Here is a 12,901-nt window from a genome sequence, read left to right as displayed (position 1 = left end):
TACCTTCAGTAAGCATTTCCTTTAACACACAATGAAAGGGTTAGCGCAGCAATTTGAAAAGCAACCCTATTGTCATGTTTAGAAGCTATAAAAACATACCACTGAAGCCTAGAAATTCCACAGAAATGAACCAGCACCTATAGAGGTGTAGGCGTTCTGCACAGAGGCCCAGAAAATAAGGTAAAGCACTGTCAGAAGGTAACTTGTTTCATCACGTTGCTTGAACTAAAGATGAAGGCAGGAATAAGTACACGATATGTGTTAAGATGAAAAAAACATGAAAGTTAGGGAAAATAAAAAGTGAAAGGGTCAAATGACAATTCATAGGACAGATAAGACAACACAATGTAAAAAAGAAAAAGACTCAAAAGAAATATTTCTAGAGTTGAGTGGAATATGTTTTATCTGCATTAAAGTCTCACAATGTGTGGAATAATCCACTCTTCAAAAGCCTAAACAAAAGAAACATAAATGTATTCTACTTTGTTAAATTTAACAAAAGTACTTTTTTTAGCTTCAGTTAACACAGATTTCTCCTATATAAAACTTGAAATACTGGCTACAAACACGAGCATTCTGCACAAAAACTATATTCAGTCATGAACCTGTAATGTCTCTTCTTAGAATTCTGGGACTTCTCTTTTTCTCGAGACTTCAGTTCTTACACATGTGGGTTCTTTAGAAGCTGCAGCTGTACCAAATAAGGACCCTTTTCTTCAAAAAGTAGCACTTAAACAGCTATAATGGAGGGAAAACACATTAAACTTTAAAGCTAAATTTCCACCTGCTGAGGATGAGACCTCACACCATCGTGGAGAAGCGTTAGTGGCCTGTTAGCTGAGGTGTGCCGCCACTGCTGTTGCAGAGTCTGGATGGGGAGAAGGACTATAAACGTGTGCTCAATCCTTTAGCTTCATGGAAGTTTTTAAAAGATCTGACTTGAGTTTTTGAAAGCCTTATTTGCATTCAAAAAGAAAAAAGTTCCAGAAATAAAAACAAATACCTTTATTCTGGATAACAGCAAAAACCTGTATGTCTTCGTTTAAATTCTTTAATCCTGAATTATTTCATAATGATTAGTCAATACTCCCTCTTGCCCCACAAGAACAAGCAAGCTCTATGTAAAAAGCTGTAAGAGTGCAACAATTCAGTTGATAAGTAATGGCCACAAAACACTTTTCTGTTTGGCCTCAATAACTCAATTTAACTGAATTGGCTTTCCAGATTTTTAGCTTAGTCTTCTTCCTATAAGAATTTCTCCAAATTTTAACAAAAATCTGAGGTACCAAAAGGAATTGGTTGCTTGACAACAGCACACAATAGTGCTACATGAAGACAAAGTGAATGCTGGATGAAATTTTCAGAATGCTCCAGACCAAGCTGAGTTTTGCTTTAGACAAAGAGCCAGGGACAAATGGTGCTATACAGTGAAATCTGCATCCTCTGGTTCCCCAGAACTTTTCAAAGACACATCTCATTTGGCTATTTGATGAGTGTGGCTCTGCATTTCTGTTAAATAACTCAATAAAACAACCATATAATCAGAAAATAAACTAAGAACAAAAAAACCCCATTAAAATGATTATGAATTAAGAAAATGAAGAATACTAGTTTTTTTTTAAAATTTGTGTAGATTGATCACTTCAGAAATTAAAAGGAATTTTCAGGTGCTAATTTAGTATTAAAACTCATGATAATTTGTGTTCATTTAAAAGTTTGATGACTAGTGTTATTATGTAAATTATAGCTGAAAAAGGGAGTTAGACAGTATCAGTAGTTTGGGTGAATTGAATTATAAACTGGAATTGTATGCCAATTGAAATTAAGGATGGAGAAGTGAATGATACTGTATACCCCAAATTTTGAAATAAAAGAAAAATAAAAAAAGGATGAAGCAGGGGAGTATCTTTTAAAATAAAAGCAAAACGTACCATTGGTTGGGTGTCGAGCAAATGAGATAGAAAACCTTTTAACAGCAGAACCGCGTGTGGCGTCTGAGAAAGAGAAAAACAGGTACCTGAAATTCATAACAGCTACCAAAAGAAGGACACTTAAAAAAGGGGGGAAAACAAATATATAAGGAAGTTAGTATTAAGTGACATGCAGAAGGGACAATGAGAAAGGTAATAAGCCAAATACTAGTTAAAAGTAAAATGGCTTGATGATAGAGGCAGTGTTTAATGAAAAATACAAAAGAAAGAAAAAGCAGGATGAGTGGGTAATTCAGATAAATCCATGTTTTACTGACTAAAATAAATTTGTGGATACATGAGAAAATATTTTAAATAAAGCTAATCCTGAAAAGGCTAACAAATATTCCTATTTACAAAAGGGACAAGCTTATATGAGCTCATGTAATTGAAAAATAAAATTAAAAAAAAATTCTAAATACCAAAACTTAAGGTATATTAATAGTAGTGAGAGGATCTGCTTCAAATAGGGGTTCTAAAATATTCTCATCCTATGTTTATTTTTATAAATATTGCCAATATAATATTTTCTTCTATTTATTAGATCAATATCAATAAGTAAAATAAGGATTAGCAGTGAACAAAATTTAAAAGATCAGAGAGAGATTTACTCCTTATAATAAGGCTTATCAATTATCTAAAAGAATAATACACATGATACGGTTCTAAATTTCATAGCCAATGAACTACTCATTGAATAGGTACTGCAAGTCTAACTACTATGAACTGCTTGATGAAACATGGATCTGAACTGTGGATAACAGACAGCAGTGATAGTCATTTAGGCAAAGGGTGCTAGGATTCCACTGGATTCAGTCAATGGCCTTAGGCTTGCCTTTGTGAAATATTGTATCCTCATGGGTGTATGCATGGGTGTGGGTATGAATCTGTGTGCATGTGTGCACATACCATCTATGCAGCCAGAAGAGGTCAGCTTTTTACGATGAGTACGAGCATAATCCTGTAGGTTAGGTGCGCTTGAAGAACCCCCGAGCACCGAGGTGCTAAACAGGCCCGCACAGTGTGACCCTGATGGGAGTTAGAGAAAATACATACAACAACGGGTGTTCTTCCATTCACATTGGGAATTCATGCAGCATGCAATAACATGGCTCTTACCACGCAGATTTGGCTATGCCTTGAACAGGCTTACAGTCACTTGTAATGCCAACTTTATTCTAATCAACCACTACTATTTATCATATGTACAAATGAGGGTAGATATTTAACGCTGGACAAAAAGTTGTCTTTGAAGAAAATAATATGCCCATATGATAAGTAGGTTTATACATATTAAAAGTATTAAAAACACTACCATAAAATTAATTTAGGGTGAGAAGGGATTCTGTCAGTCATTTGCATGAGCAGGCCACAGGAAAAAAATCTCTCCCACCACATATTAAATCAATATTTTTGGATGTATATCTTTAAATAATCTTTTCTAATGCCCCTGATTTTAAAATTGATATTTGTTATGAAATAACGCAAATGAAAGCTTACTTATGTGAAAGAAGACCAGGTGAAAACAATTCCTTTTAGGTCATCCAGACCTAAATCAGTTTAAATTCCAACACTTAAATGACTTAGATCTTAACAAGACCCCAATGAGATATATTATTAGTAAATAAAATAGAGTAAAAACTAATAATTTGTAGCATAAGTCTTTATACCCAAGCAAAACTTTCACTGGATATGGACTAAAAAATTTCTAATACATTATAATACATAAAGGAAGAAGAAATATATATATATATATATATACACACACACACATATATATATATTCCTGACAAGGTACTATGGGAACATTAAAACTATCAACATTAGCTATATGTAATTAATTAAAAATCTTCAAGTAGGTAGGCATCAACAGACGATTCATATATTTAGTATAGAGATCATAGTACATACATAGTTGAAACAAATTATTTATGTTTTTATTAAACCTATTTAGACAACTATTTACAGAAAATAATATGGCACAACCTCATATAGTTTATCAACAATGAGCTTAAAACCAAGTAAGTTTAGAGAGGTCTTTTTCAATGTTGCTTCGCTTGAGTGCCAGCAAAAACCAACTGTGTCCTATAGGCCAATGAGTACCACTGCCACTGTGCATGAGTTTTGCTTTGGTTTTCCATAAGAGACGATCAAAAGGAAAATTAATAATCCCCGATAGGCTCTGAAACACTCCCCATTTTTTTTCATTCAGAAAAGGTTCTTTTTTGTATGCAATAGTGTATTTTCATCTTTTCAACTGGGAAAAAATAAGGTTCCTTCCTAGATTGAAACATGTTGGTATTTTTAACTTACAAAATACAAGATTAAAAACTAGCATTGACAATTAGACTAAGTAGTTTATACTTGTGGGCATTCAAAAGGGTTACAAAACAAAATTAAAGGCTATTTCTTACTCAATCAAAATGTTGTATATTCTGAGTTGTACGACTCAACATTTCTGATTTAGTATACGTTAAATAAAAGCTAAAGCATAGCATTTGGTCATGCTCTCACCACTGAAGGGGTTTACTTGTGTGCAAAATTGTGAATGTAAGGTCTGGAATTCAAATTTTTCAGACCACGTACCTACAGTAGGGTTCTGCTTCTGTTCCACAAGAGTTCTTGGCGTTCGTAGGTAATTAGCATTTTCAGATACAACCTGCACAAGGAAAGCAGAAGAAATGAGGTAAAACAGTAAAATAAATTCAAAAGCCCATATTTCATTTGCAGCCTGTTCCAGACAGACATAGGTTAATAAGCTGTATGATAAATATTAGTAGAAATACATAAAACATGGAAGATCATGCAAGATCCCCTTCTGAAGGGAGTCCATTTCATATGAGGTCCTTGCAATGAAGTGGTGCGAAGCAGGCATTCAAGAATGAAATTGCATGTATGAAGCAAGACAGATGAAAAGAAACAATTAATAGATTGATATAATTTCACTCTCTCTTAAAAGAAGCCAAATGCCCACTCTTAAACAGCTCCTGTATTTGAAGGGGGAAAAAACAATCACATACAAAAGAAAAGACAGACAGAGACTGTTGAGATCACCATACAATTACTGATCCATGCACGGGCTTTATCAGAGTAACCTTTAAATATTCACAGCCTTAATGGATACCATAATCCCTTTTCCTATAATCAAAAGCATTATATTTCCAAAAGGAAATTGCTGATATTCTCAGAAAAGTCATGTGTAACAGCAGACCTTTCATTGTAAGTAAACAAACAAAAAAATGACAAAAACAATTTTAAGTTTCCAAATGTCATCACAGAAAGTCCTTCTGAAGTCATTTTATTTGACCCATATGGTTGAGGGGCAGATATATTGTCCCCTCTTATCTTAAAAAGAGCATTAAAATATTACATGACTAAAAAAAAAAAAATGCAATGCATGTATCCCTCCATTTGATACTTTCAGATCATAGAATAAGGGAGAGAATGATCAGTATTAGGTGCATCCTGCTAATTAACACAGGGCCTCATAAATTTTGGCCTTTAAAAAAGTGGTCACATTCTCAGCAAATTCCAAGTGAAATCTAATTTTTCAATTATGGGGGAAAAGCTATTTTTCTTACCATTGAAATATATAATACTGATTCAGAATGTTTTAAAGGGTAATTAAGTCAAAGAAAGATTTATTTTAAAAAATTACTAACAAACTAAAGTACCTGGAGTATAAATTTATTGATTTTTAAATCATGGATATTTAAAACCCTTGCAGTAAAAATGATAAACACATGCATTGTAAGTGATTTCTTTCCCTCAAGTAATGTCAGATATTGCAAGCATTTTTAAATAACTCAAACTTAAAAAAAAAAACAAAAAAACAGAAGGATTTACTCTGATGTAAAATACAAGGGATTAGATGTCCTCAAAGATAGCTGTTTGTTGCTCTGAATGCGGGGAGGAAAAATGTTTAATGAAGTAAAGTTTAAAAACCTGTTGCCATGAGCCAAAAATACTGGATGTGAAAGCCAATGATTTGGGGGAGACAGGGGAAGAAGTGATTTGTTCCCCTGATCTGCGTCTTCGACGCCCAGTACCCACACCACTGGTATAATGCAGCCAGGTACCAGTACCCTCTGGGCTAGACACACTCAGGGGGCTCTCTTCCTGGAAGTGAGAAAGGGGGCAAAAAAAAGAAAAAAAAAAAAAGCAGAGCATGCAAAGTTAGATACAACAGAGCCAATGATCAGAAAGAAAAAAAAATACAGTTTGTTTGCTTTTGCTTATCAATTTTTAAAAAACTATTAAAGAGTAATTTGGGAGCCAAATATTTCAATATTTGAGAAACTGACAGGAATGACATAAATCTAATTGTACATGATAACAATTATAAGAATTACCTTGCTGTTTTAGATATACAAAATATATTTATATTGCTGAATAGTTGTCCTTTCCCTCTTAAAATTAAAGAGATTTTAACAATTTTTTTATCTTAGTGAATTTCAAAATATAAAAGAATTCTTTATTTTAGATATTCAAGAAGTTCTATGCTATATTGGGTACAGTTTTCAACCCAAAGCATAAAAGAATCATGCAAAGGGTGAAAGAGATTTCAATGTATATCATGTAAAAAAGAAAATATGTCTGCTAGACACTATAAAAAAAATTAACCACAAGGTGGAGTTGAATGGTATTTTTTACACTTTCAAGCTATGTATTTGTTTACACCTTCCAACGATTATTGATAGAGTCCAGTAGGCAAAAACATGCAGCAAACATCCTCATTTTACATGTTTGCATGTTCAGGTTTCAGACAGTGAGGACAGAGTAAAATCTACTTGCACAAAATGAAGAGAATAGTCTTTTTCTCTGTGTGTCTTTTGGAAGTACAAACTTCTGATATCCATGGAGATGGCAGACGCTGGAAAGAGTCTTCAAGGTTTTACTTGAATAATTTACCTTATGGAAGTAAAAGTTTAGCATGGCATAGAAATAATCTCTTGAAAGCAACTATTTAAATATTTATGAGAAAAAAGTTTATAAATGTGTTCTATGTTTTAAGAGTTAACAAAGGGCAGTGATTTTGTTGAAGATTTTAAAAAAAATACAGGTTAGTTGCAAAATGATGACTATGTAAGTGTTACAGGCTTTTCTTGGAGTGCAAGAAAAGATTTAATGGTGAAATTCTGAACAATCTGATTAATTGTAGATTGCTTTGTTCTACATCATCAAAATCACTGCTCTCATATAAATGGTAATTTAGGTTATTTTCTAAAATTAAAAATACCTAAACATAACCCCAGGTTTCATAGTTTTTAATTAAGCTATAATAGAACTAATAATCCATGTTATACAATTTTAATCATCCTCTACTATAATCAACATAAAATATCACATTAAGTGGAAACCCTAACCAGCATACATTTTTCATTTTAAAATTGCAACCATCTATTGCATTCATGGGTATTTCTTTTATTATTAATTGTCAAATTAGGGCACAAATATTTAAAATTGAAGAATCATAAAGCATTTATATTTGTTTAATTTGGGGCTATAGAAATGCACATAATTCCTTTTTGTTGTTTATATTCTTACCAACTATTAGGTAATGTTATACTCTTAAGACTTGGTATAGTTAATTAGCAACAAAAATATTTTCTAGTTTAGAACTTGATGGTTCTTGCTTTATACTTTTACTCAAGCATTTAGAAAACATTTGTAAGCACTGATCTCAGTAAGTTCTTGGTAAATCATCTGACAAAGAATATAAATAATCCAAGCTAAAGGTATTTAAATTACAAAATGCACACAGATATTAAATATTTACTTAACAAGCTTCATTCCAACTATTCAACTTTCATTTTAAATGTTATTTTATTAACTATTTAAATGCTATTTTATTAGTTAGCATGACCATTAGCTTTAGTTATTTAATTGTAGATCTTAATACAAAGGTAAATTTTTTAAGTATCATCAAATTTTCAAATTCCTATATTGATTTTTACAATCAGACTAAAACTTAGAATTTCATATCTTAATCTACTGTGTCACTGGAATCAGTTGTTGCTGAAGCACCTCTGGCCATTCCTCTTTATTTTTAACCAAAATTATTTCTGATCCATTATTCAAAAATTATGACTTGCTCCATAATTAAATCTGTATTTTCTTTTCTGTTTTATTAAAATAGTTAGTTTACTTTGTGAAAAACATGCTCTGACACATGCGCTTACTTCGTTTGTAGCCATCTTCCTGGAGCGTGGCAGTGGCGACTTCCTGTGTATATGAATCGGTTCTGATACCATAGGTTTGAATAACAGTACACCTCGATCAACCTCATCTCTTCTAGAAGTATGTGGTTCATCATCGTTATCAATTTTAAAAGACCGCTTGCCTTCATTCTGTGCAAAAGAATACATTAAAAATTCAGATAAAAGAACAATCTCTTCTGATGAATAAATTGAATCACCAATTGGTATAGTGACTTAAAATACATATACAAGTTTGTTTATTCAAATGAATTAATAGTAATTAAACTCTTACAACAGCCTAGTATTATTCTGGGTATTGTGAAACAGATGACAGAATTTTTGACCTTAAAAAATACATATACTCTATAGGAATTTATCTGAAGAAACTGGAAACACTAATCTAAAAGAACATAAGCATCCCTATGTTCCATTAATGCAGTGTTATTTACAATCACCAAAATACGGAAGAGGCCCAAGTGTCCATAAGTAGATAAGTGAATAACACAAATATGGGATATTTACACAATAGAATACAGCTTGGCCAAAAAAAAAAAGGAAATTTTACCCTTTGCAACAGTATGGATGGATCTGGAGAACATTATGCTAAGTGAAATAAGCCAGAGGAAGACAAATATATGATTTCACTCATATGTGGAATCTAATGAACAAACTGAACTAACAAGCAAAATGGAGACAGACTCATACATACAGAACAGATGACAGCCCAGGGGGAGGGACAGGGTTTAGGGGGTGGAGAGAGAGAGCAAAAAGGAACAAGGACTCAAGGATGTGGACATCAGTGTGGTGATTGCAGTGGGGGAGGGCATAAGGGGAATAAATGGTAATGGAAGAAATACAATTAAAAATTTTCAAAAAAGAAATATACCTACTCTATTGAGAAATTAAACAATAATTCAACAACAAAGCTATATAAAACAAACTGACTAATTAAATTCCATCAAATGCCCAAATAAACAAACAACAATAATAAATAAAGTAAAAAAGAGTAGAGATCAGTTTTGTTATACAGGAATGGCACCAACTAAAGTACAATCTAAACTGCATGCAAATTTATACATTCATTTTTAAAATTATTTTTACTTGTTTATTTTTATTTTTTTATTGTTGTTCAAGTATAGTTGTCTCCATTTTCACCCCACCACATTTTAGAATACTTGAATTACATTCCAAATATTTCAAACAAATGTGATGATTGCATATATGAATAACAATTATTTGATCACTTACTAAACATTTACTAAGTGGTTCCATGTGCCAGGACACAGATGAATAAAATATAGTCCCAGATTGCAAGAATCTCACAATATATAGTATAGGAGACAGATAAGTTAAAAAAATAATACCAAATATCCATCTATAATAGAATGGGTAAATTGGGGCATAGTCATACAATAAAACACATATTTTAAAGTAGCAAGAATGGACAAACTAAAACTAAATACAATTACATCAATGAATCTCATAAACACAGACCAAAGAAGCCAAGCAGAAATACATAAATCCCTCATTAAACTAAGTGGTACAGAAAATAAAGAGGAACTTCTTTAACTAAGGGATATCGAAAAACCTGCGATGATCAACACAGTTATCAAGTTATCCATTATCAAAGTGGAAAGGAGTAACACATTCCATTTATATTTAATAGAATCCTAGATGGAAACAAAAATGAAAAACAGAATAGATGCATCTCACAAACATAAAGAAAGAAAAAAGCCAAACCCACTCCCCATCCCCCAAAAGCATTATTTTGTGATTTCATATGTATAACATTAAAAGATAAGCAAAATTAATGTATGATAATAGGTACATTTCAGGAGAAGACAAGGGCATAATTGGATCTTCTGGAATAATGATATTGTTCTATTTATGACTTGGCTGGTTGTTTTACAGTTGTGTTCATTTTACATTATCATTAATGTACATACTTATTTATGTAGTTTTATGAATATGTAATATTATTTAGTTAAAAAAGTTTAAACTGAGTACATGTTTAACTTTGTAAGATTATAAATATTAAATGCAATAATTCATGCCAAGTGCTTACTACAGTGTTTAGCATGAATTAATCCTCAAGTAAAAGAACAACAAAAGATAGTTTTTTATTCATTCTAAATGATAATAAAAATCCAAAATAATCTACACAGAAGATAAAATTTTAATATACCTAAAATGTCCACCCAAATCATACTTTAAAAATGTAAATCATCTTGCCACTTAGTACTTGAGATAAGAATTATGGTACACGATAGAAAATTCTTATAAAAACTCCATGAAAAGCTAAAACTGTAGTAATCAAGCACTGAGTGTTTCATCTTTATTACCTCTCTTGAAGCTGGTCTATATCCATAGCCGGATGGTAGATTTTTATCTTCTTCACATCCTTTGGCTCCTGGACTGAAGTGTAATTCAACATGAAAGCGTTCCTCCGAGGAAAGATCCTAAACAATATCACAGAACATTCTGAAAATGAGAAACTTCAAGCTATTTATTTACCTCAGGTAACACATGAAAATCAAGAACCCTGTTACCTTGTTAGGATCCTCATAAAGCATGATAACAATCTGAGTCATGTAGTTGAGTTCATTGACAACATTTAAATAATCCATAGCTCGTTTCCACTGTTCATCTTTTGATTCCTGAACAAAAAATAGGTGGAAAACATTTTCTCATATTGCATTACTTGAAAGTCACTTAATTTTCACTATGGTAGTTTGCTCAATCCTGAGTAAAGAAAGTGTATACTAACACTTTCACAGATCTTTCATGCACAGATCTTTCAAAATAATTACTATATTTAAGTATGAATAAATTACCTAAGCTTAAGTAAATTATTTAAAAAATTCTCATCAGAAGTATTAGAAACTATTGTGGTAACTTAAAAAGGACTCCCAGTCATTACGGCTGTGTGCATAAATGCGGTACTGGTATCCTCCCACAACCACATCAAAATTACAAGTAAACTACAGAAGAGCCCTCACTGAGAATCACCTGAAATCCAGCTGGACAGAAATCCTATCACAAAGGATATACAGAAGAAACCACATCGAGACTGGTAGGAGGTGTGGAAACACAGAAAGGGCTGGCTCCACACCCACATGTGGTGGTTAAAAACCAGCAGGGATATCTCAGCCGCAGAGATTCGCCCCTGAGGAGCTTGAGGTCCCAGCCCCACACCAAGCTCCACAGCCAAGGGTTTCAGTGCCTGGAAGGTAAGTCCCCAAAACTTCTGCCTGTGAAAATCAGAAGGGGCTATATAGCTGAGTGTAACTGAGGGCTTCTGGAGTACCAGGCATTCCTCTTCAAGAGCCTGTTCCTGGACTTACTCAGAATCAGTCCCCCTGAGCTCCAGCACTGGGGCAGCAGCTTGAAAGTCACTATGGACATACGGGGGGAAAATTAATTGTCTGGTTTTGGGGTGAGGGCTGAAGGGGCAGTTTTCTGTTGGACAGAAGAATTGGCAGAGGCCATCGTTCTTTTCCTGAGTCCTCCCACCACAGCTGGTAGGTAGGTGCCATATCTGAGACTCCATCAACACTGTTCAGCTCTGCTGATTCCCTGAGACCCCATCCCACCCAACTTTCAGGCCCACCCAAGCTGCTTCCAGTAGCTTTTCTACAAAAATGGCCTGTCTTGGCTCATGCTGCTGACTTTCCTAAATGCTCTCAAAGGTTCACAAACCCCAAAGAAGCAGCATCTGGCACAAGCATGTCATGTACCTCTTGCTAAGTGGCCCCAGGGTTGGCACCAGTAGCAGCAAGATTCAGTGGCAGCATGGCCTTTCCCAGGTACCTCCAAACCCAGCACAGAAGCAGCCATCTTAGTTTGCACCTCTGGGGAAGCCCCAAAGCCAGCTGACCAGGTGGCCAGCTTCAGACCATACCAAAACACCACCCAACCACCACCATGAATAACAGTCAAGTCAAGGAGCAGACTCAGCAGGCACCAGAGCCCTGCTCAAGTGAGTTCTGCCCCAAGTAAGAGATCCCTGCATAGCTGCTCCTCCTCTGTAGATGTGGCCAGTCCTCACAACCAATCAGCCTGGGGTTAAATCCCTCTCACTGATATGCCAGCAGCAATCAAGGTTCAACTACAACAGAAGGTAGCCACACTGGGGGCACATCTGGTATGTCTGGCTTGGGTGGCCAGGGAGCCTGCATACTGGGCTTTATAGAACATCGACAACATAAGGCCACTCTACCAAGACTGGAAGACACAGTAGCTCTACTGAATACATAGAACAAACACAGAGAGGCAGCCCAAATGGGGATATAAAGAAACATGTCCAAAATGAAGGGACAGGAGAAACCTCCAGAAAAAGAACTAAATAAAATGGAGGCAAGCAGATTACCAGAAACAGAGTTCAAAACAATGGTTATACGGATGTTCAAGGAACTTAGTTCAAGGAACTCAAGAGAACTTCAAGAGCATAAAGAAGGACATACAAACCATAAAAAACAACCAGTTAGAAATGAAGAGCACAATAATTGAAATGAAGACTACACTGGAAGGAATCAACAGCAGATTAGATGAAGAGGATCAAATCACTGATTTGGAAGACAAGGTAGCAAAAGACACCCAATCAGAGCACCAAAAGAAGAAAGAATTTTAAAATGTGAAGAAAAAAATTTTTTTTAAAGCTTAAGAGACCTTCGGGACAACATCAAGTATAACCACATTCACATTATATGGGCACCAGAAGGAGAAGAGAGC

At 34.2% G+C, this 12,901-nt stretch overlaps 1 protein-coding gene across 13 annotated transcripts in view; it reads right to left on the bottom strand.

Annotated features, from left to right (window-relative positions):
* PPIP5K2 (diphosphoinositol pentakisphosphate kinase 2) overlaps positions 1-12,901 on the bottom strand; it is a 65,742-nt gene that overhangs the window by 8,186 nt on the left and 44,655 nt on the right. For 4 of the 13 annotated variants that reach the window (XM_045838114.1, XM_045838111.1, XM_045838112.1 and 1 more), the window contains 7 exons: positions 10,720-10,827; positions 10,513-10,629; positions 8,153-8,320; positions 5,916-6,089; positions 4,557-4,629; positions 2,880-2,999; positions 1,932-1,994 (listed from right to left, as the gene is read on the bottom strand). In XM_045838114.1, coding sequence (XP_045694070.1) covers positions 1,932-1,994; positions 2,880-2,999; positions 4,557-4,629; positions 5,916-6,089; positions 8,153-8,320; positions 10,513-10,629; positions 10,720-10,827 — 823 coding nt within the window. Of the gene's footprint in view, positions 1-541; positions 739-1,931; positions 1,995-2,879; positions 3,000-4,556; positions 4,630-5,915; positions 6,090-6,120; positions 6,882-8,152; positions 8,321-10,512; positions 10,630-10,719; positions 10,828-12,901 lie in introns of those variants that run through there. The other 9 variants (XM_045838118.1, XM_045838117.1, XM_045838120.1 and 6 more) reach the window with 7 other exon arrangements.

This window comes from Phyllostomus hastatus, unplaced genomic scaffold (assembly GCF_019186645.2).
Source record: "Phyllostomus hastatus isolate PE091 unplaced genomic scaffold, TTU_PhHast_1.1 phas_contig_254, whole genome shotgun sequence".
Taxonomy (NCBI): Eukaryota; Metazoa; Chordata; class Mammalia; order Chiroptera; family Phyllostomidae; genus Phyllostomus; species Phyllostomus hastatus.
The sequence above is the reverse complement of the archived record's forward strand: the minus strand, read 5'-3'. Positions and strand labels throughout refer to the sequence as shown.